A 25,820-nucleotide genomic window follows, 5' to 3' on the forward strand; every position below is an offset into this window, starting at 1 on the left:
ATTCTGGCAGCCTTTCCTCCAACTTGAGCACCCTGTGCTTTGGAGTGAGAATCAAACATTTGATGAGGGATTGTGAGGAAGGAGAAAAGAACACCAGGAACCCTGTGCTTTGGAGTGAGAATTAAAAATTTGATGAGGGATTGTGAGGGAGGAGAAAAGAACACCAGGAAGCCTAAGCTGCAAGCCTTAGACAGGAACATAAAAATAACAACGAAGGTTCCACATATTTAATAGAAGTTTTATGATTTCAGAGGCTAAAAACTTCAGAAACTGTCTCACTGAGCATATTCTCTTCTCTCATGACGCCCAACAACTACATGTGCATGTAATGTCTTCAGAAAAGAAATGATCATGCTTCCTGCAAGCCCAGGCCTACAGGTAAACTCAAGGGTATCAGCAAACACTTTCATAGCAAAAGCTGCCACAGGCTGGGGGGGACAGCAGAAGGAAGAGTCTCCCACAAGTGCTGTGATGCCAGACAGATCTCCAAGCCAAATACAGAGGATAGAAATGGAACACTCCTACAATTTCTTACCTCGTTCATCACAAAATGTCCAAATGAAAAAGGATCGCACTGTCAAAACCAGCCTTCACTACTTGACCCCAAATTCATAACAAGACTAGACCTACCCTTTGCATTATGTGAGGCAGGAGTGCCACAAGAAAAAAATGTAGTATGGGATCTTGTTAGCAAAGGTCAGACCACACATCTGCAACTATGGTGCCATATTGCACCTGAGTGGCTGTTTGTGCCGCAGGTAGTTTGTGTCTAATTTCTGAATGAAGGCAATCCTGTAGAAACAAGATTGTTAACAAAAGAGAGACAAACAATTTTTTAAAAGTACAATTGCTCTCAGTAGCCCTATACTCATATATAAAAACATATGTATATTGAATGAGTATAATGAATCCCAAATCCTTGTATCACCTGGAATGTCAAACAGTTTTCAAAGAAAGCCGAAAGGAGAAGAGATCAACTACTACTGTTTAATAATTTTTGCATGATGCTACTAATTTGTTGGAAGACAGCGTCCAAGCTGTCTGATTATTGACAGAACTGAGCTAATTCAAGCACACAATTTTGATAACCTAATGTGCATCTATAAAAGGATCCATCACACAACCAAAATGGGAATGTAGATGTGTAATTGATCATTAAGCATAGAGTTTGAATGTGTGTAGTTCTAGCACAATCAGCATGAGTATTTATAAAGCCAAATATGTACCTGTACTTTGGCAAGACCAATGGGATATGAATAGTTAGGGTAATATGTATGCAAATATATTTGCATATATTATATATTTGTTTGCATTTCACAACAAGAGCTTTTGAAAGACTTAGGTTTGCAAGATGATCTGATAATCTGTAGAAAACCCAGCAAATTAGAAAATAAGACCACGTTGTATAAGTTTTGGTTAATACTGTGTGTACAAGACTCAACCTAAACAAAAAGCAAATAATTGTGCAGCAAGTATTTACCAGTATAGATTTTATTTCTTTTCAAAATAATAGGGTTTGTTAAGATTTAAAATACTTTAGTAATTACCTAAAGCAAATGTACACTTTGTTAGAACTTCTGGTAAGTGCTGATCTTGAGTTCTGAAAATGCGTGACAGAATACAAGAAAATATAAAATTGGGTTAGCAAAATACAATAATGGAGCTTTACAAGAGGGACACACATTCTATATTATTTGACCTAAGCCTATCATGTAAACATGGTGTAACAGCTTTCCACTTAGAACATGTGCCTATAAACTTAATCTGCAACCTGAATCCCAGGAAAAATTAACTTCTGATCAACTCAGGGCTACTAGGTCCAAAACAAAAAAAAAATCCATCTCAAGATGTGTTTCCTCATTGAACATATATTCCCTTTTTCCATAAGGTATTAATTTTAAATTTTAATAGATCACTATATATGATAAAATTGCAATAAAACATTCTCTTATTATTCATGATTCAACTAAGTCTGTAGCCATAACGTAAGTTATTTTATATGTGAACAGTTAAGTGTTTCATAAAAAAAATATTTATTTATTGCGTCGAGTGAAAAAAACTTTGATGGTTCTTAAAAAAAAAAAAAAAAAAGGACTTGCTCTTGGCTAATTGCCAAACAATCCCTTCCCTTGGCTTGCCTTTTCAAGAATTATACAGAAACTCTGGAGTTCGTTGTGGTCTGGACAGCCAAAGATGATTAATCTGTATGGAAGCAGGATGCTTGATTAAATCCACAAACTTCCCAAATGAACTAAAGGATAAAAAATGTGGTTTGTTATTGCGTCCATTTCCAAAGGACAGCTCACAAGCTTTCCTCCTCACGTAAAAACTGGAACACAGCTGAGAAGTCTTTCAGGGCATAGCCTTTGGCACACATCATCCTGTAGATCTGATGTGCCTGGGAGCCCAAAGGAACTGGTGTCTTCGTGTTGGTGGCAGAAATCTGGGCCAAGCCAAGATCCTGTGGGGGGCAAGAAGAGGGAGGAAGAGGGCAGAGAGGAAGAATGAAGGAAAGAAAAAGAGAAAAAGTCAGGGGAGAAACAACAAGGACATAAACAGCCATATACATATGATAGGTTATTTGGCTTCCACTGTAACAAGAACTCTACTGCCAACAAGTACAATACTCCAGCCTTAAAATTTCAGATCTGGAAGAAGTAGGTTTCATATAGTTTTTATTTTTTTAAACAGTAATTAAATGTTATTCAACAGAAAAACCTCAAACTTTGCCAGGCAGGCACCATCTTAAGAACAGGAGGAATTTTAAGATTCTAGATCACTATATAACCTGGTAGCAAGACTCAGACTCTTTTTCCCCATTGAGTATGTCATCTCTAGTAAGAAAATCTCCTTGGCTATTCACTGAAGCATTTCACATAGATTGTAAGAGTATAATTTAGTTCTTTTGGCAAGAGGAATTTTTATTATTATAAACAGGTTAAAAATCAGGCAGAAGAAATTTCAAGAATAAGAAAATGAAAGCCACTTAAGAAATACATATTTACTATGACTTAAACAGTTAATAGCAAAATGACACTCAGGTCACTTAGTGAATATAACTGGTTTGCTGCCTAATTGGAAGGATGTATTAAGAGAATTGCTTAGGGGGCAGTCCCCCATCTGCTACAACTCAAAATTCTTCTTGAGTGACTTTTTCTTTAATAGAGGCACATAGAGAATAGTTCCACTGTGTTTTTAAATACTGTATTTGGGTCAACAAAAGGAGGGAAGGTTCAAAGAGGACAAATTTGAAATGTGTCCTCCTTGGTCAACTACCGTTATAATCTGAAATCAATACGGCAGAACGCAAAGGTGAGTACCAGGTACTATGACTAATCATAGCTAGCCAGAAATAGTCAGCTGCCAGCTAGGCCGTAGGATGTCTTGAACTCTAAGCTGAATCAGACATGAAACAACCCAAAGAAGGAAGCACTAACAAGGGCCTGGATATATACAAAAAGATCTCTTGACTACGTAGGAAAGTAATGCCTGCACTGAAGTCTGTCTTTAAGTTCTTGTTAATGAAATCAGTGTTTGGGGTCTATATTTCAACAAAGCTGCAAAAGAACCTCTCAAATATTACTAGGAAATGCCTATATTTCCTATCCATTCAGAACTATGGTGGTTTATAGAATCTGCTGTGTGGTTGATTTTTTCTTGTTTTTCAGTGGTTTGGGTTGGAAGGGGCCTTAAAGATCATCTAATTCCAAGCCCCTGACCATGGGAAGGGACATCTTCCACTTGACCAGGCTGCTCCAAGCTCCATCCAACCTGGCCTTGCACACTTCCAGGGATGTGGCATAGACAACTTCTCTGGGCAACCAGTGACTCACCACCCTCACAGTATAGAATTTCTTCCTAATATCTAATCTAAATATCCTCTTTTTCAGTTTGAAGCTATTAGCCCTTACCCTGCCACTGTATTTCCAAAAGTCACACTCCACGTTTCTTGTAGGCTTCCTGTAAGTCTTGGAAGGTGCTATAAGGTCTTCCCAGAGCCTTCTCTTCTCCAGGATGAACAACCTCAACTCTCTCAGCCTTTCTTCACAGGAGAGATGACCCAGCCCTCTGACAATCTTCACCACTCTCCTCTGCACTCACTCCAGCAGGTCCATGGCCTTCTTATTTGGAGGCCCCAGAGCAGGACACAGCATTCCATGTGGGGTCTCAACATAGCAGAGCAGAGGGGGAGAATCTTCTCCCTCAACCTGACGGTCACGCTATTTTTGATGTATCCCAGGATGTGACTGGATTTCTGAGCTACAAGCACACATTGCCAGGTCACACTGAGCTTCTGGTCCACCCATAACCCCTAAGTCTTTCTCCCCAGGGTGCTCTCAATCCATTCTTTGCTCAGCCTGTATTTGTGCTTGGGATTGCTCCAACCCAAGTGCAACACCTTGCATTTAGCCTTGTTGAAATTAATGGGATTTGCAAGGGCCCACCTTTCACACCTGTCAAAGTCTTGGAGTATCTCAGCCTTCTCCAAATTCTGGGCAACCAAGTCCTAACCCTTATAAGGTCCTGTATCTATAGAAGTTTTTCTTGCTGCCCTTGAAGTATCTGGTCAGGTTTAATTTTATCAGGGCTTCAGCTTTCCTAACCTGATTCCTGGCTGCTTGGAAAATTTGTCTGTATTCCTCCCAGCCTACCTGTCCTTGTTTCCAACCTTTCTTTTTGTGACTGAATTTGTCCAGTAACTCCTTGTTCATCAGCACAGGCCTCCTGATGGTTTTGCCTGATTTCCTCCTTGTTGGGATGCATTCCCCCTGGAGGAGGTGATCCTTGAATATTAACCTGCTCTCTTGTGCTCCTCTTCCCTCCAGGGCCTCATCATGTTACTGCACAAAGCAGATTCTTGCAGAGGTCGAAGCTGGCTCTCCTGAAGTCCAGGGTAGTGAGCTAGCTGTGCACCCTCCTTGCTGCCCTAAGGACCTCAATCTACACCGCTTCATGATCACTGCAGCCAAGGCTGCTCTTGAGATTCACATTTCCCACCAGCCCCTCCTTGCTGATGTGAACAAGGTCCAACACAACAACCTCTCCTTGTTGGCTCTTCTGTCTTTGGAGAAGGAGGTTCTTACCAACGCATTCCAAGAACTTCCTAGACTGCTTATGCTTTGCTGTGCTGCCCCTCCAGCAGGTATCAGTGTGGTTGAAGTCCCCCATGAGGACCAAGGCTTGTGGATTTGTCTATATTTTTCTCATCTGCTCAGTCTTCAGATCTGATGGGCTGTAGAAGGTCTCCACTAAAATGTCACCTGTCCCTACTCTCCTGTTAATCCTGACCCATAAACTCTTAGTCAGCTCCTCCTGCAAGCGAAGCTCCATGCATTCCAGCTGGTCACTGACACAGAGCCTGAATCCTTCCCCTCCAACACCACAGTCAGAGGAGTCATCCCACCATGTCTCTGTGATGCCAGATGTAAGATCACAGCCCAGCAGGCATGCACACACAGCATTTGCAAAGGATCATTTAAACTGGGCCCTGATGAAGCCAACTTACTGGTGTAATTCTTTTGTGCTGCTCTTCAGGGCTCTCCTGCTGCACTTGCAATCTACGTCCAGGCTGTGGACAGTTATTGCTGTTGTTGGCATCAAACTGGTAGGAGTGGGATGAATGCAGGTTCCCCCTCCACTAGTAACTTCAGCTTAAAGCCTTCTTCACCACAGCTCTGCAAGCCTGTAAGCAAAGATGCTCTTCCCTTACTCTGACAGATGGCTCCCATCCCTGATACAGAAGAACTGAAAGACTGTAGTACTGCTGAGAGCACCTTTGACTTCTCAGGGATGACTTACAAGACAGGTCTTTACTTTCTGTGTGTCTGGATTTGAATTAGCACAAGGAAATTCAAGATCTTACTCTATTCTCTAAATGTCACTTCGATCTGTAAATCGGCTCTATAAAGGTCATTCTGATACAAATCAGAATTATAGTTACTTTTCCTATTACCCTCGAATGACTTCAAGCTCTGGGAAAATAGGAAAAACATACATATCAGATGTCACAGAAACCAAAATAGTTTTCATCTACATCAGGGCAGATCACTTCTTCTCTGTTGAAAGACTGATGAGCTGACAAATCTAGGAACACTTTCTTTAACCTGCATACAGTAAGATATTTCATGACATATATAAGCCTTCTTTGTGAAATCTGTACCCATATTATTCATTTTATTCAAGAAAGCTTAACTCATCTAATGGAATATTAGAATGGCAAAGTCATCTAATTCCGAACTAGTGAAAGTACTTGGTATTGGTAGTGGTGCCTTTGATCTATCTCTCTCTGAAAGATTCACAGAAACAATTCCTGCAAATTTTGAATGGACTGTTAGCACAAATATAATTTCATAAATGTCCTGGTTTTGGCAAGGAACAAGGTTAATTTTTTGCAGTAGCTGTGAGGGGGTGGAGCTTTGCACCATATGGGCATGGCCAAGACCCCAGTGTTATTTGGTACCATCCTATGTCATTGCTGGGGTGAGGAAAGGAACTTTCTCTGGCTTCTTGGAAGAAAGGATGCTCCTTTCTGGTTGAGGAAAATCGTAGTGTGTCTGTCCACCACTGCTTTTCATTATCCTGGGCTTGGTGAACATTTTGCATTTAAATAATCCTCTCTTTTATTATTAGTATGGTGCTGTTACTATTTGTGTTCTTATATCATGGCTGCTTCCCATAAATTGTTCTTATCTCAGCCCACAATCTTTGTGTCTTGTGCCTCTGACTGGAGGAGGAGGGCAGCAGCTCACAGGGTTTTTTTAATGGAATACTAAACTAGAGAATTGCATTCCTAAACCAAGGCAATAAAGTAGCTCTGTTCACTTCAGTACAGAAAGCGTGACTCCAAGATGGTTGAAACATTCAACAACATTTCAACAGTCAAATGGACAAGGACTCCTGATTGAAGTGCAGGAAGGTTGTTTTGCTTTTTTTAAAGTTCCATTCTATAAATTAGAGCTTTGAAGGAAAAAAACCCCAAAAAAATGTAAGTAAAGGTCATATTTAACTTCAGATTATGAAGTATTTTGCACCTTTTCACTTGAGGTTGGAGATCCCTCAAGTGAAATAGTACAAAAGAGCTTGAAAAGAAATTTCCCTTTGCTGACTTATTTGGAAAAGTAAAAATGAGAGCATAGTTTATGGCTTCTCTCATAGTTTTTGGAACTGGCAACATCTTCCAGATGTCTCAGTGCACTGAATATTCCTTAGAATAGGGAAACAGATTCTCTTTCACAATTTGCTTCCACTTTAAAATTACCTGGTTCCTTACATTTATTTTGCAGTTGATGTAAATGAAACTGCCATTTGGAATAATGCTCAAAGGCTGTCTTGACATGACTCAAGAGTATGGTATGAATCTAGCTCTTCTCAGGATCCAAAGTTGACATTTAATTAGCAACTGCTGTCAATGAGAGATGGAACTTTTGGCCTGCCAATGCCTTGGACACAAACATGGTGTGGTAAACTAAACTAGATTTTTTTAAAATGCAAAATTTTTAGAGCAGGTTTCACAGTAAGTTGACTAAATTGTATGTTTCGGTATCAAATTTCAAGACCAAAGAGCTTCTCAGAGGTATCTGGCAAACTTTTTTTACCCAAACACTTAAAATAAAGATCCTCTGGCTTTGTTTGAGAGATTTTGATGACAAAACATTTTTAAGAAAGCCTTTGACTTCTACCATCTGATATGTGAGCAGGAGCTTGAAGTTTAGTAATTGTGTTTAGTGACTGTTACTGAGACACTTCTAGATATTTTCACTGTGGAATATTTTCTCCTCAGTGTCAGGGTTTTACCTACCTCTTTCTCCTTTGAATACATTCTTTTTTATCTCTTAAGTGGCAAAATTGTGCTCTGCATTTCCCTTAAAAAAAGTCCCCACCTCAAACAATTTACAAACTGCATAGTATGTCACACATCAGGATGAAATGGATAGCAGCAAAAGTCTTTCCACAAACTAAAAGGCAGTGTCTTAGAAGGGGTCACCACTGCACCAAAGAATAGCCTGAACATGACTGGCTGTCTTGGCTACTTATTCAAGAAATCTTCCATCTATAGAAAAACAGAGCATAGTTCCAGAGACATGAGAGGAATTTAATGCCTTTCCTTCTTACTGAGGATTCTAGCCTAAAGAAGGCAGTCTTCAGGACTGTCAGGAGAGGCAAGTAAGAAGAGTGAACAGCAATTACAAATCTCTCTGAGGAGCTCTCTCTTGGTTATCATTGATGCTTTATAACCAAAAGCTGGCAGTTTCAACAGGCACAAACCAGGATGCTATTCCTTCAATTAAAGCAAGATCTTTCAGGGCATTCTTCCACGGGAGATGAAGACCAAAGGGAAAAAAAACAACCCTTTAGAAAGAAACTTAAAAGGGAGGGAAGAAAATGTGTGCCCCTATTGTATCTATACTATGGGGCAACTCTGGACAAGATTGAGAGCTGTCAACCATGAGAATAGAGATTGCAGCATGGAACATGGCACAACAGGCAGAACAAATTCTGAAAACAACACACAACATAGCAACAAGCTGTTGGCAGGGCCAATATCAGGTTGCTTATTTCTAATTGCCTGGCAAACTCTAAGCAATAACCTAATGCTTTTTCTAAATCTGTAATTTAAACAACACTTTATTGTCCCCGATGTTCAATGACATGAACACAATGCAAAAACTTCTATTTCTCAATATTTTAATATTTATTCCTCAAAGAAATGGAAGTTCCTGGTCATTGGTCCATAAACATAAAATGCAGCAGCCATTGAGGGGCTGTGAGCCATGCAGCACCAGCAAAGTTTTTTTGTGCTACCACATGCAAAACACTCTGGGCCCACTCTGAGAAGAAGTTGGCAAATTTAATTGAGTGTGCAAATGCACCAATTGTCCTAAATCAACTGCAAAATGACATGAACAGTATCAATAAGCAGGTATTATATATAGGAACTCCAGCACTTTGGAGATTTACATGGTAATATCTGAGTTCACCAGCTTTGAGAATGCTGTTTGAGTTTTAAGTGCTACATTTCCACTCAAATGGAAGGGCTGAAAATGGACAGAATTCCTAATCAGTTGGGAGCACTCAATAAATTGGTATGCATAAAACCTATCCTGTATGAACTCAAATACCTCCCTTAGGACAGTATCTCCATGAAATGGATATTCAGTGTGAAATTATTTCCTGCACTTAAGATGAGGCATCTCTTCTAGAGTTGATTTTATAATTTACCTTAGGCAATCATTGTGCTCAGCGCAGAAGTAGTTCAAGAGTCAGAGTTCTGTATCTCTTTCCTCCAACTGTGTGTCCTATCAGTGGGATGCAAAGCTCTGACCTCCTTGCCTACTTTCCTTTGGCCTCTAAAAGCTTTGCTTTCCTGACCACAGAGTGACTCAGGACAGCACTTTTCCTGGAAAAGCCAAGAGCATGGCAATAAGTGCATTCTCCTGGGATGGGATAACAGTAGGTTTTCAACTTCCTACTGCTGAAAAGGACCTAAACCCCACATCTCCCACTTTGCAAATCTAAAGCAATTTAGATTACTATGTAATTACTCATGAGAAGCCTTCTTCTGTCACCAGCTAGGACAGTTCAAGAGAGTTCACAGAATGGTGCAGAAACCAATGAGATGCTTATGCCACTATCAGCACCTAATTAAGTAACTTGGATTTCCCTGAATTCTCTCTTGAACTTACGCTCCTAAATTCTAGAGCAGTCATGCAAGAGGCTAAATGGCTTGCTGAATGCTCACTATACCCACATGTCCATCGGGACTCCTTTATTAAGGCAGAACTCAAAAAGATCATGCATATAATCTCACTGAGTGGCTCAGCAGTAATAGCGGCTAGAAAAAAGCTGGAGACTAAGGAAAAGCCCTGTAAACAACTCATTAATTCAGATCTACAGGAAGAGCTCAGTTCCCCTCTATTCATGCCTATATATTATCCTATAATCACAAATTTTCACTGAGAAGACCGTTTGCTAGAAGCCCAGAGAGAAGCAATTGCACATACTTGACATGCAAGTGCTATGTACCTTGGCCATGAGTGTTGTTCCAAAGCCACCTTGATAATTGTTAGCTGAGGGTACTCCTTCCATCACTCCAGGAACAGGGTTGTATGTATCACTTGACCAACAGCGACCTGAGCTCATATTTAGGATTTTGGCCAGCAGCTTTGGGTCAAGGCCTAATCTGTCAAAGGTCAAAGAAGAGAAGTGTTAATGTCAAAACGCACAAGACATGGGTGACTTGTTTTATATCTTAGGACCCTACCATCATTCCTCTCCCTTTATTATAAGTCATAAAAAATGACAGACTATTGATATTGGGGGCAGGGACGCTGCATCTTAAATTAAAGAGCATCAATCCGCCATTTAAGCAGTAGGTTTTCAAAGCTTTTTTCCTTTTGCACTAAGCAAATCCTCTTCACCTAGCAATTTTGACAGTGCAAGCAAATTAAAGATCCTTTGAGAACAATAGTTACCTTGTATTTCAATTACTGAAAGGCATTTTCTGTTCTGTTACCTACTAGGTCACATACTTGTTCTTCATATAAAAATATTCTCTGAACAAAGCCAAAAATTCACAAGCAAGTGTGGCATCATGGAAATGGTTGTGCAATGTGTTTATATGTGAACACTAGTGCATTTCTAAAGTAAACAAGATAACACAATTGATTCTGCTCTCATAATGTGAATAAAAATGCTGCACTTATCAAAAAAACTTTACCGTCATATATAGCTGTGCATTCTTGTCTTTGCTATTATTAAATCTTCATTATATGCTCCTGCTTATGAGGCAAGTCTGCATTTCACTGTGACATATGTTATCTATTTGCAAACATATATTATAGTTCTGGGTCAGCTGCTGATAAGGTTACTGATCCCGATAAAACAAAGCTTGTCCAAGTAGAAACGTCATTTGTTCTACCATGGAGATGATGGCATAAACTGCTGCTCAGTGCAGACCCTGAAAATTCTTCAATATTATACAAAATTAACCCTCTTATGAATTCACATTTATGCTGATAATAAGTTGCAGTGTAATTTTACATCAATTGCATTAATATCAAGGACAAGCAGCAGCAGTTTATCTGGCAGGGTACAAATGTTCAGCTACACACAGGACAAAAGAGAAAGCAAGGGAACTATCTCCAGTAACAATTCAAGATAAGAAAAGGACACTTTAAAATGGATATATCACAACCGTATACAAAGTTTATTTAAATAGATTTCAATGTTTTTTATGTTAGTTCTCACATCACAGACTTCTGCAGATCCCCATAGCCTAACAGGGCTTCCAGGCACTGTAGCACTCAAAGTTTTATTTTGTAGATGAGAAAAGCTCTTTACCAGTCGAACAGTTGATAAAATGCATGTCTATCTATTCCAGTAGGCATTCTGGATTTGAAAAACTACATTTTAGTCAACCCTACAGCATGGCTCCTACTCCTATAGTGGCACTGTGTCCTGCAAGTCTGCCTTCCTAACGCTAAGCAAGATAATTTTCTGTATTTCAGATAGCTTTTTAGCAGAACTGCTGGGCACTCTTATGTATGATTTGCTGCAGCAGCCCCTGGAATTCAATGGAAAGTCTCTGCTGGCCTAAATGGGATCCAGCTTTATGTTCTTCCCCATTTTTTTCCAAACCTCTGATTCAACTGAATGCTCATAATGATCATTTATTTAAAAATACAAACTGTATTTTCCAGCACCAGTATGTTTTCACAGTATTTTATTGTGCATAAAAGTGTGCATCAAAGTCCTCACCATAAAAGTCTTCATCAAGAGCCACTCCAAATAATGGCTTTAATTGTTGTAATCAAAAAAAAAGCACACTGGGAGCATTCAAAGCCTGAGCTTTTAAATACACAGAGGTTGTTTTTTTCCCCCTCAAACAAATCTCTTGACTCGTGTGTTTCCTCATCATTGTTACATCCAGATCAGTATTTTTACCAATGTAGTGCCTGCTTGTGCCATATCCAACTGCATGGAGAGGCCTGCAATTACAGCTGTGAGTATACTGCAGGACACTGGGTTTATTATTTCAAAACACATAACCCTCCCAAAGAATGCTCTTTTTACAGTGTTCCAACCACCTCTCTGTGAAAGTGTACTTTAAAAGATATGCATGTATTATACAGATATGTAAAATACTGTCTTGCACTAGATCTGACATATTTTTGCTCTGGGAAAAGAAAAAGGAAGATAGTGTCAGTTTGTATCCCTGCTTCTTCAAAATTCATAGCTCTTAAACACCATGCAGCTTCTCTTCAGGAGACCTGAACCTATTTTTTTTTCTCCTTTGCAGCAAGTGTATCATTAATAAGAGCAAGTTAGAAGTGCTTTGCATTTCATCTTTCTGAAGATTCATCCACTGGTGCATATATAACTGACAGTTAAAATTAGACATATATTAAAATCAGTTACTGAAGAAGTCCTCTGTCTTCCACTGCGCCCAAAGCTTGTAATGGTCTGAAACCAGCCAGAATATACAGTAATTGTCATTCAGCAAGAGTCTATCCTAGAAAGTCATGCTTCAGTGGAGAAGACTGAGTTTCCATTTGAAATCAACAAATTAATCCAAGACAGGTATCTGAAAGGGCAAGTTTAATAGGAAGCAGCTACTGGGCTCTCAACCATGATAAAATGTTATTGCTGTTTCCCTGTAAATTGGCTGGGAACATACGATACTCTCTGCATAAGAGCTCCATTGCTGTTCAGGAGATATACTGCTCAAGCTATCAAAATGATGACAGTCTGCCAGTCCCCATAACAACTTGCCATTGGACATGGCAAGCGCTTGTGCATGTGTGTGTGAATTTACAATTACCAAAATGCTCTTCTCCTTTATAAGCAGAAAAGAAGCTCATGTATTAACTGTACTTATAATAGAACAAAAACAATTTCTCCCTCAAATCAATGCTTCTTCAATAACATTCCTAATGAAGTGAACAGCAGAAACTAAGCAATAGATGCACATACTAAAAAAAAAAAAGTTCAAAATAGGATCCCTTCACACCACAGCTCAAAACTCAAGTTTTGCTGAGCTCTAATAAAGCTTCAGCCTGAATTTTTCACACACTCCTCCAAAAGCTCTGTCTGGAACAGATACAGAAATTAAAATAGTGTCTCACAAGAAAGATACATCCTGGTCTCATTCTAAGGTGTAACAACTGAAGTGGCTGAACTCTTTTCCCATCTCAAGGTGCTTTGGGTAAACACTGAATAAAGGTGCAAATATTCAAGCAGAACCTTACAGCCTGTCTACTACAGTTAAAAATTACTTTGCCATTGGTGTTTTAAACAAGGTAAGTGCTCTCCAGCATCATTACTAACCTTCATGAGACTTAGCTATAGTCCCACGCCAAAGACAGCAGGAACCACACCCTGGAGTGCTTGTTCAAGGTACTCTTTCTAAACTTTGCAGTGGGGATGTGTCCAGGACTAATTATTCCTCAGCCTGTTGGACATGCTCCTCTCGACTCTGTCAGCTCTCATTTCTGCTCATGTCTTACATCCGTAGCTCAGGGGTGCTCACAGAAACCAGATCTAGAGACTGAGACTACATTTAAACTTAGCATGAGAAGAAAAAATCTTTTACTGTCTTGTCACTTTATTTATCTAAAAAAAACCCAGGTGGGCACAAATCAATGGAGTAAAATTGCTTAGGAAGGAGCTGTATTTGCAGCTTTTGGTATAAATTTGGGTGGCACTGCAGTCCCTCCTCATAGATATGATTTTCTCTGCTATTGGACGTACAAACGGATTTCGCAGTGAAGTTATTGCCATAGAGCCCTTACTGCTCTCCTGGTCCCTTATATCCCAACCACATTAGGGAACCTTGAGCTGTCTTGTGTCACCACATAAGCCCTTCCTTGAGTCTTTGCAGGCAGTTTCTGAAGGGACCGCAAACTGTCTGTCAGGCAGCAACTTCCATCTGACCTAAACACAAACCAGGTATCAGCAATATTTCATTTCCGAGCTTTATTTTGCTAGTATTAGAAATTGTTTTACTGGAGCCTAGGGCTCAGCAGAACGAAGTTTCTGGCACTGAGATGATCAGCAAAATGAAAAATATTTTCTGACTGTGGACAGTATCACTTCATGTTTGTACTTCTTATTTGTGCAGTTTACATCTAGTCTGTGTCACTTTGACACAGTAAGTCAGTACTTTGCAATATGCACACTACTTGTAAAACTGTACAGCAAAATGTGCTCAAGATTTTTCAACTGACAAGATACACTAACATGCTAGAAAGAAAAGAAAATATAAATGACAATGTAAATTCATTTCCGCAACATCTGCCACACCTTTTAACTTTTACTATAACATTCATAAATCATCAGGAAAGTAATGGAAAAACTGAACATAACAAGCATTTCATTCATTTAATCCAGAACTATGGATGGGAATATTTTTAAAAAGTATTTATGCAATTTAATCCAAATAACTTCCAGAGAAAATGGACATCCTCATTAGAAAATAAAGATGATGATCGAGTAAAGCAAGTGAAATATAAATGCAAAATTACATAGCAATATGGCCTATTTTTCTGGGAATTTCTTGTAGAATTCTTGTTCATTAATGTCAGTTTTCTTTCCTCCTCACCATATTATATTTGCTACTTATGTTGAAGTTTGGAAAAATTCTATAATTTCAAAAATAAAATAAATAAAACAATAATTAAAAAATATGAAATTACTAGAATAGTCACTCTACTTCAGAAAATGAAAATTTAGACTGTATGGTTTATGAAAACATTAGAGAAGAAGTGGCTTATTAATAGAATCAATATCACACTGCTTTGAAGACTTAAGTTTAGAGTATATATTGGTTTATGGGAGGTGTTGTAATATGATCTCAATTTAAAAGATGCAGCAGATATATACAATGCGTGACATAAAGACATTTTATATTCTATATGAAAGTTAAGAACACATCTAAGTTCCAAAATTCCTATTCTAAATTTTTAAGATTTTCAGTATCCTTTACCATTATGAAGTCAAAGTCTGACTTTCTTCACCAGATATGCATCAATCTAATAAATCAAGTTCATCTTCCTACTCTCTTCAGAGCAGGCAGCCACACTATCCTTTGAGCTTCAGAGTAGAAAAAACTTCCTAAAATTATTAATATAGCAAAGCTTCTAATAATCAGAATGACAACTGTAAATTTCTATATTAGAAATTTTTCCACACTCCAAGTGGAAAGCACTTATTCTAGTTATAAGCAGAAGTCATCTTCTCAAGATCTAAATCACAGTAAATTAAAATCAATGCAAGGATTCTAAATTACTTCTTAAATAACCACCTCTGTCTTAAACTTAATTCAGTTTTTGACTAAATGAGATTCTGCTATTTCTATACTTTGGTTTAAAATCAGCAGGTTTCATCTACAATAAATATAGTTCCCTCTTGATAACCTTAATTGTAGGGTAGGGAGGCTTATATATTGTTACTTTCACATTAGATTTTTGCTCACAAATGATGAATAGAGATTCAGCCAAAATTTAAACTGGAAAAGGAAAAAATTCTAAACATCTTCAAGCTACAGACTGCAGACATCAACTTGCTCTTCACAGGGCTTACACGCCCCAGAATACCCCTCTTCCAATTGATTTTATTTTAGCCATTCCTACAAATGTAGATAAAACTGTAACAAAAAATTAATTGCACGTGCCTTAGTGAATCATGACTTAAAGCAGAACACAATGCAAGCTTTCTGGATAACACTAGATTTAAAAAGTTGTAAACAATGTTACTGGTTTTATTATGGCTTGATGCAGACATGCTTCAGTATATTACAGACTCTCAATTTTAAAATGTAAATGGTACAGGATATTGATAAACCAATTAGCACTGATGCAAAGCAAATTCCTCTTTTATCTCAATTACAACATGACAACTTAATAGGTCAAGACAGTCTAACATCTGAGACAAGGGCAATTCAATAAAACAACTGCATCTTGATATGGTAATTAAGAGGAAATGTGAATCCATTACATTGTCTTGTGTATGTGCGCATATGTAGGTGTTTTTTTAAATTTATGTAAGCATTTGATGCCCTCTTGCTGTTTTTATAGTGTACCAAATCCACATGAGCACAGTTGAGCCCAGTTGATAAGTACCCACAGTATCTGTAGTTTTAGGTAGCAAATTTTAAGGATGCAACTGTGCAGATAAATAATTCATGAAAATCCCCTGAAAGATACACAGTTGCAAGATAATGTTTTCAAACATAGGACTTCTCTGTCTATAAATTTGCAAATTATTTTGATCTGGCTACAAGAATTTATCAAAGGTTCAAATACCTTGATCTTGAACGTGTACTTGCATGCACTCAATAAATAAAACAAAATTACAAAGACCACAGCAAAATAAATACATCACAATTAGAAAACAAAAATAATTTTGCTCAAATATGACGTCACTGAAAAGTTAGATGTAGCACATCATAGAAAAGAAATGGTAGCCAGTACTGGCAAGAGAGTAGTGGAGTATACTGCAGCTTTTTGACAAACTAGGAGTTTTGGCAAATAGGACAAAGTGCTCTCATAAAGTCAAAAAAAGGTAGATGTTCTGTTTTATGCTTTCATCTGAATTTGATATACACACTGTAGTAGAAGTTTCACTTTCCAATAGACCTTGGAACAATTTAAGAAATAAGCAAAGCCAATGAGAGCCATATGTGAGTAAAATATTCTGAATAGACTGTACATTAGCTTAGAATACAAACAAAAACTTACCTCTATATTAGCTCTGGCTGTTTATAATGAAAGACAAACATTATTGTACACTACACTACAGTAGAACAAATAAACTCTTAACTTCAGATGTAGAATGTAACAACCAATGCAGCCAATACAAGAGAATATTCCCATGCTGAAAACACCTCCTTTAGTTAAATAATCCCTTTAGCCTGTTCATGGCTTTGTAAGACAACTTCTGGCAAAAAGTTTACCTATTTCTTTTAATCATTGTCTCAGCAAAAGTCAACCATAATACATAAAAACTGTAATGGAAAAAATGTTATTGTGGTGTTCAATCCACCACAAAAAACAAACCAACCTGATTCCAAGATTCATAGCCTCAGCAGTTCCAATCATACTGATGGCCAAGAGCATGTTGTTGCAGATCTTTGCAGCCTGAAAACACGTGAAACCATCAATTAGTTTATGCATTTTTATAGAACTAAAATACAAGAATCCACTAGGCCCAGGACAATATGATCAAGTATGCTCTGGCAGCTTTCTTCTAGAGTAAACACAGATCTGTGATAGCACAAAGTTAATGACTCCTTCACAGATTAAAAATACCTTTTTTCCTTAGTACTGCTCAATTAGCATACATGCCATATTGGAGCTCTTTGTTCTTCAGAACACCCAGTAAATCTAAATTCAGATAAAACAAAATCAAAATGTCTCTCCCCTAAGAAGTCTAATCTCAACAAGCCAGTGTGGAGAAATACCAGTCAGAATTTCATACAAAGTTACACAACATACTGGACAAAAGTGCCACAACGCTATGTACAAACACAAGGTTAGAGACAAACAAACAAGAATGAAGATATATTATCAAGCATTTAGTTCTTGAGTAAAAGAGCAGGCACCAATAAATAAAAAGGCAGAAAAAGGAAAGACTGAGATAGCTATTAGCCCTTCAAAAAGCATTACCTGTCCGGTTCCAACCTCTCCACAGTAAACCACATTAGAACCCATGCATGTCAGCAACTCTTTGGCAGCATTAAATTCTTGTTCCACTCCACCAACCATGAAAGTAAGGTTTCCAGCTCGAGCAGCTCCAACACCTGAATCAAGATAACATTGGATTTAATAATACTATTAAAAAGCCTCAAAACTTAGGCAGTTTGTCTTACCAGTAAGGGTCTGATGATGCAAAATTAATACTTCTCTTACGATGAACCTCTCAAATTCTATGTAAAATAACTCTGCATTCCCAGTACTCAAAGGATCAGCAATCTAAATTGTGAAACATCTGATGGAGATAAAACCACCTTATCTTCCAGGCACACTAGCAGAAAAGTCATAAGACTTGCATAAAACTGGCAGTCACTTTTTATAGTTTATACAAAGAAACAATTAACTGTTCCTGCAACTTTGTGCTCCACAAAATTCACAGTGTCTGAATTACTAAACAAAATTTCTCTTTTGTCAAACTACTCTTCACATACAACCATTAACAAACTACTGCTCAAAGATAACTCTGCTTTTATCAGCCTTTCCAAACCTAGGCTAATTTTTATCAATGCTTCCTGATTTTCACATGATTGAACAGCTAAGAGACACAAGCATATAAAACCAAGTCTTCTGAATTTCTGCAGTTTATAATGTTCTTAATCTGAAGCAAAAGTCTCCTTAATCTGAGAAGCTTTAAGTTAGTTCCCACACAAACTTAATGTATTTACAATGATGCAGTTATTACGTAAAGATGATGTAAAAATTATTCATATACATACACACACAAACACACTATTCCCAGTTTTATTCCTGTAGTCTGTCCTGTCTTCAGTACAGTTCAGTAAACACACCGTAGTTCTCCGAATATACAATTCCCAAGCACAACATAGGCAAATTTTTCATATGATATTTATTACCTTCACCCCATGAAATACTCTATTCCTTAAAAGAAGCCTAATTCTAATATGAATTACTCTTACATCCCTAACTTCCTCATCCCTGGTATTTAATGGGTATAACTGCTAGGAAAATTCAGCCTAAACTGATGAACAGATCAGCTTCCTCACTAATTTTCACTCTGGCAAGAAGCATAGCCAAAATAAATTTTCTGTGCTATGCATCAAACATTGGCTGGTTAGGGTGTACAGCTGCAGATAACAACTGACTTTCAAATCAAACATGCTCAATTAGGTACATTGCTCTGAAGTGCTGTTCACAGCTAAGGAAGTGGACAGTTTGGGACTTTGTTTACAACATCAAGGACAGTTGCACTGCAGCTTTTCACACTGAAGAATCTGTTGAATTTTTTTTTTTTTCAATAAAAATTTCAATTGATGCTCTCACTGTGTGCAACTGCTCTATGTGGCTATGTCTACAAATGCCCCTTTCTGTATCTGGCAAGTGTTTATTTTTCCCATCCCGACTTTCAACATCTACTATCTTTTAAGTCACTGAAGAATTTCAGACAAATTTGACAGATCAAAGTCTTAAAAAGAGTAAATACCCACCAGTTATGCAAAACTAGGCAATGGTAAAGATGCTCCCAGTGATGACCTGCTCAGCCTATATTAGAATCTAGAATCACAGGATTTCTGGGGTTGGACGTGACCTCTCAAGATCATTCAAGCCCCTGCTCAAGGAGGGCCAGCTGAGGCGTGATACCCAGGACCGTGTCCAGTCAGCCTCTGAGTGTCTTCAAGGATGGAGACTCCACAGCCTCCCTAGGTAACTTCTTCCACTCTTTGCCTACCCTCACAGTAAAAAAACTATTTTCTTGCGCTTCAGAAGGAATTTCTTGAGTTTGGATTCGTGCCTCCTGTCCTGTCACTGGGCACTACTGAGCAGAGTGTAGCTCCCTTACTTAATTCTCCCCAACAGGTCTTTATACACAAGATCCCCCTGCGCCTTCCCTTCAGGCTAAACAGTCTCAGCTCTCTCAGTCTCTCTTCATATGAAAGATGCTCCAGACCCTTTGTCATCTTCATGGCCCTTAGCTGGACTCACTCCAGTAAATCTGTGTCTTTATTGTGCTATTAAGTCCAGAACTGGAGCATGCAGAAGAACTCAGACCCACAGCTTTAACGAAACAATTGGTCTGTATACAGAACACTGCTGAGGTACTGAAATATATACAGCAGTGAAGATCTTCCTGCCCAGGTTGAGAGACACCCAATTTTCAGCCAATCCTTGATCTCACTTGAACAACTCCTCTCCAGGCAACTCACAGGAACTGGGCGAAGAGCAAAGCCCAAACTAGCTAGCACAAACAGGTCATTGTTGTCTTTTTGGCTACCAGTTCACTATGTACATGACCGCAAAGATTGCTACATTAATAAACACAATGATTTTCATTCCATTCCTCTAGCTATTTTTATTCAAACCACATAATGGCCTTTACCACTAATCCTGTGATCTGACCTGCAGCAAATTAAGTAGACAATTTAAGTCAAAGCTTACAAACAAAATCCAGTACTATCCATCATAGGTCAATAGCCTTGTATCTAGATTACAGACTGCTAAATAGCTTCAGAGATTCATTTATTAGAGTAAAATTAATGCTGACAATAGTTTTCAGCTGGTTAATCTTCTGACAGCTGCACTCTCTCACTTGTTCAAACACATTTCAAGAAGCAAAAATAAATTAGTTAAGTAGAAAAAAAAGAGACCAATTTGTTGTATAATGCAGAAGGCTTGGAAAATTCTTGTTTTAAAAACAAAAACCTATTTACTTCATGGTAGATTTTATCATCTAGGGTCCTTGCCAACTATCTGCTATTTTATCAGAATCAAATGAGCAACGCAGCAAATTTTTAAGACTGGCAATTAAAAAAAAAAATTGGCATGGAGTCTAGGAGTACAAGAACTGTAACTTCAGCTAAAAATAGAAATAAAAAAAAATCATTATACAAGAACGCACAGCCTTCTTTCACAATCACAGCTTCCATACCAACAACACAAGCCAGTTAAGTATTATCAGTTTTTAACACTAAAGAGAGCAGTGGAGATGCAGAGCAACTAATGCAATTTAAATATGTTAACTACTATTTTTCATATTTTGATTTTTTAAAAGAAGTTTTACCACCTAAGATAATGTTTTATGTACCACTACTGTGAGGGTCAAAAGTAGTTTAAAATCTAGCTGTTCTTTCTAAAATACAAAAAGTCTCTTCACATCCTTGGGGAATAGTTTTCAGAGAAACAGTATCTATGAATAGCACGTGTTAAGACTTCCTCCTCTGCTGCAAAGCAAGACTGCTGGAGACCATGGCTGCAGTCTTTTACTTGGTTTCTTTAAGATGACAACCACAGCTATATGCAGAATCCTGCGAGGTCGTCACACCAGCAGATCCCACAGAGATCAACTCCAAGTCTGCAGGTCACAACAGGACCAGAGTTTGTCCCAGAGACATAAACTGACAGGAAGAGGATTGCAGAAAAATATAAGAGATCTAGCTAGTTGAGGGGATATGCAAGAAAATGACTCTGGGAAAAAATATGGTGAGAAGTTACAGAGTAGCACTAGAGTATGGCATATCCACTTGGAGATGGGTTCCCACTTGTGTACTGGCAGGTTTTGGATGAAGATCTGCAAAACTAAGTTTTTTATCAAAAGAGGTACATAAAGAACTGCACTTCAAAGCATCCTGTCACATCTGCCTGTGCTACTAGTGGGGTAAATTCAATCCAGGCGCTTCTCATTCGATTGCCAGTGGATTGCTCAGTGAACCTGCTACAGAGCAGTTCTTAAATTCAACATTTTTAGACAAAAATAGGAATGGAAACTTAGAAGCCCTCACATGACAACAGGAACTGGCTGCAGCTACCCTGAACAGTCTGAAGATGACCTCAAGTTTTAGCATCCAGGCCAAGCAGCCTCGTTTGACAGACATGCTGCCCTTCCATATTCACTTTCCTGTGCTTATTTAAACAGTATTTCATGTTGCTGCAAAAAGCCTTGAAATTTGCCACTGATGTTTCCAGTTCCCAAAAAAAGCCCAAAAAGGTCTTAGCTCTATAGCTACATCATTAAAACCCTTAGTTTCTATCAGTTTGCTTATTATTAAGAACACAATTTGCTAGAAAAGAGATGTTAATGTAAAGGTGTTGTATGAAAGTATCTGCTTTTGGTTTCAGCATTATTACATTTCTGTAAGAACAGAGGGCAGATGAGTTTAAAAGAAGCGATATTGTAAGGCTATGCATTACAGCACCATCACAGTGGCAATGCTGAAAACAGCAACACTGCTGGAAAGACAATGCACCCAAGCATATCCCTGTGCCAACATATTTAAACCACTGTTGCGCTGCACCTGCAGATAAAAAAATTCATTGCTGACAAAGTTGAGACCGAAATGATACGAGCTGAGCTGTTTCAGAGTCTCTGAAGGACAAGTAAGAGATGAAGGCTGTAATATCAAGAAGCTTCGGCAAAAACTCATCTATTTTGTTGTTTTTCTACTCAACATTTAGCTGCAATTTTAACAACTAATTTTGGGATCTAAACAAGAAAAAGAAAAAAAAGCAAACAAGAAGAACATTGCTAGAGTTTTAATCCTCTGTCTTGTTTTACAATGTTGCACCTTCAAGCACAGGAGTTGAGGCTTTGCCTGTTCCACTTTGAGAAGTGCAAGGGAACACTGGTCTTTTATTCTGATTCTTTTTTTTTTAAAATACAGTTTAAGTGACTGTAGCTGCCTCAAACAAGCAGGTTCTTGTCATGTTTGCTCTCTTTCACATAGGCTGAGCTTGAGAGGCTGCATCTGTGTACCTTGTGTGAGTGTGTATTTTTAAGGACTAAGCAGATTTTTTTAAGTACCTGTCAGCTCACACGAAATACTTTGTCTTTGCAACTCACAAAAAGTTAACCAAGATACACAAGGAAAGATTAACTGAAAAGGTTACTATTGTTTTGCTACATATGTAAATCTAAAACCAATTAAAAGGCATGTAAAGGCAAAATCAGCTATAAATCCCTACTGGAAATAAAAGAATATTTAAAACTATACTATAAAATTTAAAATAACCATGAAGAGACTTGTTATTTTATATAATACATAAGTGGGGTATCAATGTTTTTTACCTGCTTCTTAGCCAAAGTCTGCCATCATCAATCTATTTGCAGGAAACAAGTAAATGGAACAGACCCAGAAAAAAACCCACAGCACACTGCCACTCCAAGGGCTTGTGTTTCTCCCCATTATAAAAATCAGCATCAAAGCTAGACCTATGAAGCTATTCTGCTGCCTTATAACTAAAACACAGTAAATCACTTAATTTGCTCAAAAGAACTTAAATGTTGTAACCAGTCTGCCATCAGCAGAGATAAAGAAGAGGACCGATGGGACCGGGCTGCAATGTGAGCCGTCTTTAAAATGCAATTGTTCTAATCATTTTCTACAGATGCAGCCTCACAAGGGGCTGCTGTCACAGGGACCATTTACGACTTGTTATGGTGTCTCTATTGTTTACCAGCGACATTCGCTAAAAAGGCGACAGCTGGGACAGAAAGCTGCTCCTCAACGAACAATATAATCCCGTGAAAGTAATCAACAAATTTAAGGGTGTTAATTAACTTTACACTTTATCATGTTCAATTAGTTGTCCTTTCTCGAAAAGATTGCCGTGCACAATCGGTTTAGAGCGTGCCATGTTTGATTTGTAAGTGATCACTGTTTCTGTTTCGAAGTCCATGTCAGATGTTCTCTTGGGTTTTGGTGACACAGATGAATGGCTCTGCACATGTTAGGGGGTGATCTGGTTTAACATAAACCAGCATAACATAACCCCTTGTTAACGTATTGCTGGCCTTTCCAAGCAGGCACAGAAACGCCCGTGCCCGTGGATGCACACAAACGTGCACAAAACCCTTGCGGCAGCACGACAGTCAACGAGTCCAAGTTTCGTTTTTGCTGAAACACAAAGATACAAATAAATGGGCAATTTTTCATCATTATATCTCAAAGCAAGACTTGTCTTTTAGGGGCACGCTTGGGATCATTTCTTCCCAGCAAGATCCCTAGTTCTGCTGCATTATGCACTAATGCACAAGTGCCTCCGTACATTTTACATAATGCGTGCTGCCTTTTCTAATGGCAGCTGAGCCAATGCTGGGTAGATGCACTAAGTCCTTCTGTATATAAAATTCTGTGGTTTGTACTGCCTTTATAATGCTGGGAATTCTAGAAGAAAGTTGAATTAATCTATTACTAAAATTTGCCATTTTCCCTTTAAGGTACCATTCCTACTTGCTAACGGGACAAGGCTAAGCTCATGATGAAGCGACAATGTACTTGGAAGTGCCCCTTAATGAAAGTCATTGCTGTTTCCCTCTTCTGACAAATAGAGCATTGCATCACCGTACCTCATAAGCTAGTGATTTTTGAGCCAAAATGGAAATGGTGGTTCAGGTCAGTGATTTCAAGATTTATACAACAAGCACTCAAATATTAATCCAGACAAAAGCATGCTTAAGGAAGTAGAAACATCTCTTTTACAGCATAATCAAATTATACAATTTGTGAGATTATGGCTGTACAGAGAAAAAAAAACCTCGTGGATTTTTATTCTGCAGCAACAGGCAAATTAAATACACATGATTATCATTATTTAAGCAGTTACATTGCACATAAAACAAACTGCAAAAAACCCGCCCACAAAACAAAACAAAATAAAAATGCAAAGAAAGCTCAATGGAAAAGTTGTTAACTCTGAAAGCTAATAATGGACTAGGTTAAATATTTAAGAGGATATTATAGACTATATTAGAAATAGCTGAAACCACAAAACAAAGCAGTATAAAACATTAGTTTTCTGCTAGGAAGAAGATCTGCAGGGAAAAGGGAAGCGGTCGATAGATCCTTAAATTGGACGCAATAGCTGTTCTTCTATCCCAAGTTGGCAGCTGCTACATTTGCAGACCTAGTTCATTATTTACCCATAATGACCATCAAGCTCCAGTCAAAGTCAGATCACAACAACTGTCAGCAGCTCTTTTAATTAGCCTTGTTTGAATTCAGATAAATATCACAATGGCCCAGCTTCTGCTGAAAAAGCAACAAGAAGATTGCAAGGAATAAGCTATAAGCTGCCCTGACTTCCTAACAAACAGTATTGTGAAAAAGTCCAGAGAACCAAAGTTTTTTTTTTTTTTTTTTTTTTTAAATTAAGGAAGGGATGGTGATCGTGATGTGCACATTATTATATTTCCCTCACATGATATTCATATTACTACTTACAATTCCTGTTTATAAGCAAATTTGTGCATCTCAAATGCCAACTCAAAACACTACTCCACAATCTGAAAGGTAAACTTGAAGAGATGGTTTACAGGTATTAATTAAATTTCTAACCTCCGTGAAATCATATGTTTTGAAAAACTGAATCAGAATTAAGGAATGCACATATTAACAGGATTATCCTCTCTCCTAATTTATCTCCTTCTGTTTGTTTATCCTCAGGGAACATAATCTTCTGTTGCATCAAGCCACTCTCATTCTCCCTGTGTCAGCAGCAGAATAATAATTCCCTCCTCCTCCTCCTCCACCCCCTCTCCCACAAGCACTGGCAAGAATGAAGACGAGTGGATCAGACTGTGTGCATCAGCATTAATGCTCCATGCAGCTCTTTTCCTAGCAGTAGTAGACACTGAAAGAAAGATGCAAGAGAGGTGAGCAATATGCTACCTGTTCTGGGCAGCCCAGCATGAGAGGGCGTAATTAAACAGATTTTGCCTCCCAGAATAATATGAAGGTAGAAGATGCAGGCAGAGACTGCTCTAAGAGCTTTTCTTCAGCATTCCACTTGCTGTCACAGCTGAGTCCCAATTTTACTAGGTGATGTCTAAAGACAAAGCCAGTTCCAAACTTTCCAGTCCTACATGCCAGTATGAGAAGTGCTGCTGTACATGCAAGTACGCTTGGAGGCCTCAAAGAAAACATATTTAGGGATTTATATGAATCGTAAGGATACATGCATATAAACAATAGGTACATACATTTGTTACAGTAGAAGAGGATATCCCTTTTGGGAACAGAAAAAAAATATGTAAACATAATCAGAAATGGAAGGTAGAAAGTAGTGGAAGAGGAAGAACAAACAACTGATTAAACAAAAGCAGCAAAATGATAATGAGGT

At 38.2% G+C, this 25,820-nt stretch overlaps 1 protein-coding gene across 1 annotated transcript in view; it reads right to left on the reverse strand.

Annotated features, from left to right (window-relative positions):
• Window positions 1-1,475: 1,475 nt before the first annotated feature.
• HIBADH (3-hydroxyisobutyrate dehydrogenase) overlaps window positions 1,476-25,820 on the reverse strand; it is an 85,160-nt gene continuing 60,815 nt past the window's right edge. The window contains exons 5-8 of the mRNA XM_041466655.1: window positions 17,664-17,797; window positions 17,059-17,135; window positions 10,024-10,180; window positions 1,476-2,461 (exon numbers count right to left, since the gene is read on the reverse strand). Of these exons, the coding sequence (XP_041322589.1) occupies window positions 2,303-2,461; window positions 10,024-10,180; window positions 17,059-17,135; window positions 17,664-17,797 (527 nt within the window). The 3' untranslated portion in view covers window positions 1,476-2,302. The remainder of the gene's footprint in view (window positions 2,462-10,023; window positions 10,181-17,058; window positions 17,136-17,663; window positions 17,798-25,820) is intronic.

The sequence above is a fragment of the Pyrgilauda ruficollis genome, unplaced genomic scaffold (assembly GCF_017590135.1).
Source record: "Pyrgilauda ruficollis isolate IOZ18807 unplaced genomic scaffold, ASM1759013v1 scaffold2, whole genome shotgun sequence".
NCBI classification, from domain to species: domain Eukaryota; kingdom Metazoa; phylum Chordata; class Aves; order Passeriformes; family Passeridae; genus Pyrgilauda; species Pyrgilauda ruficollis.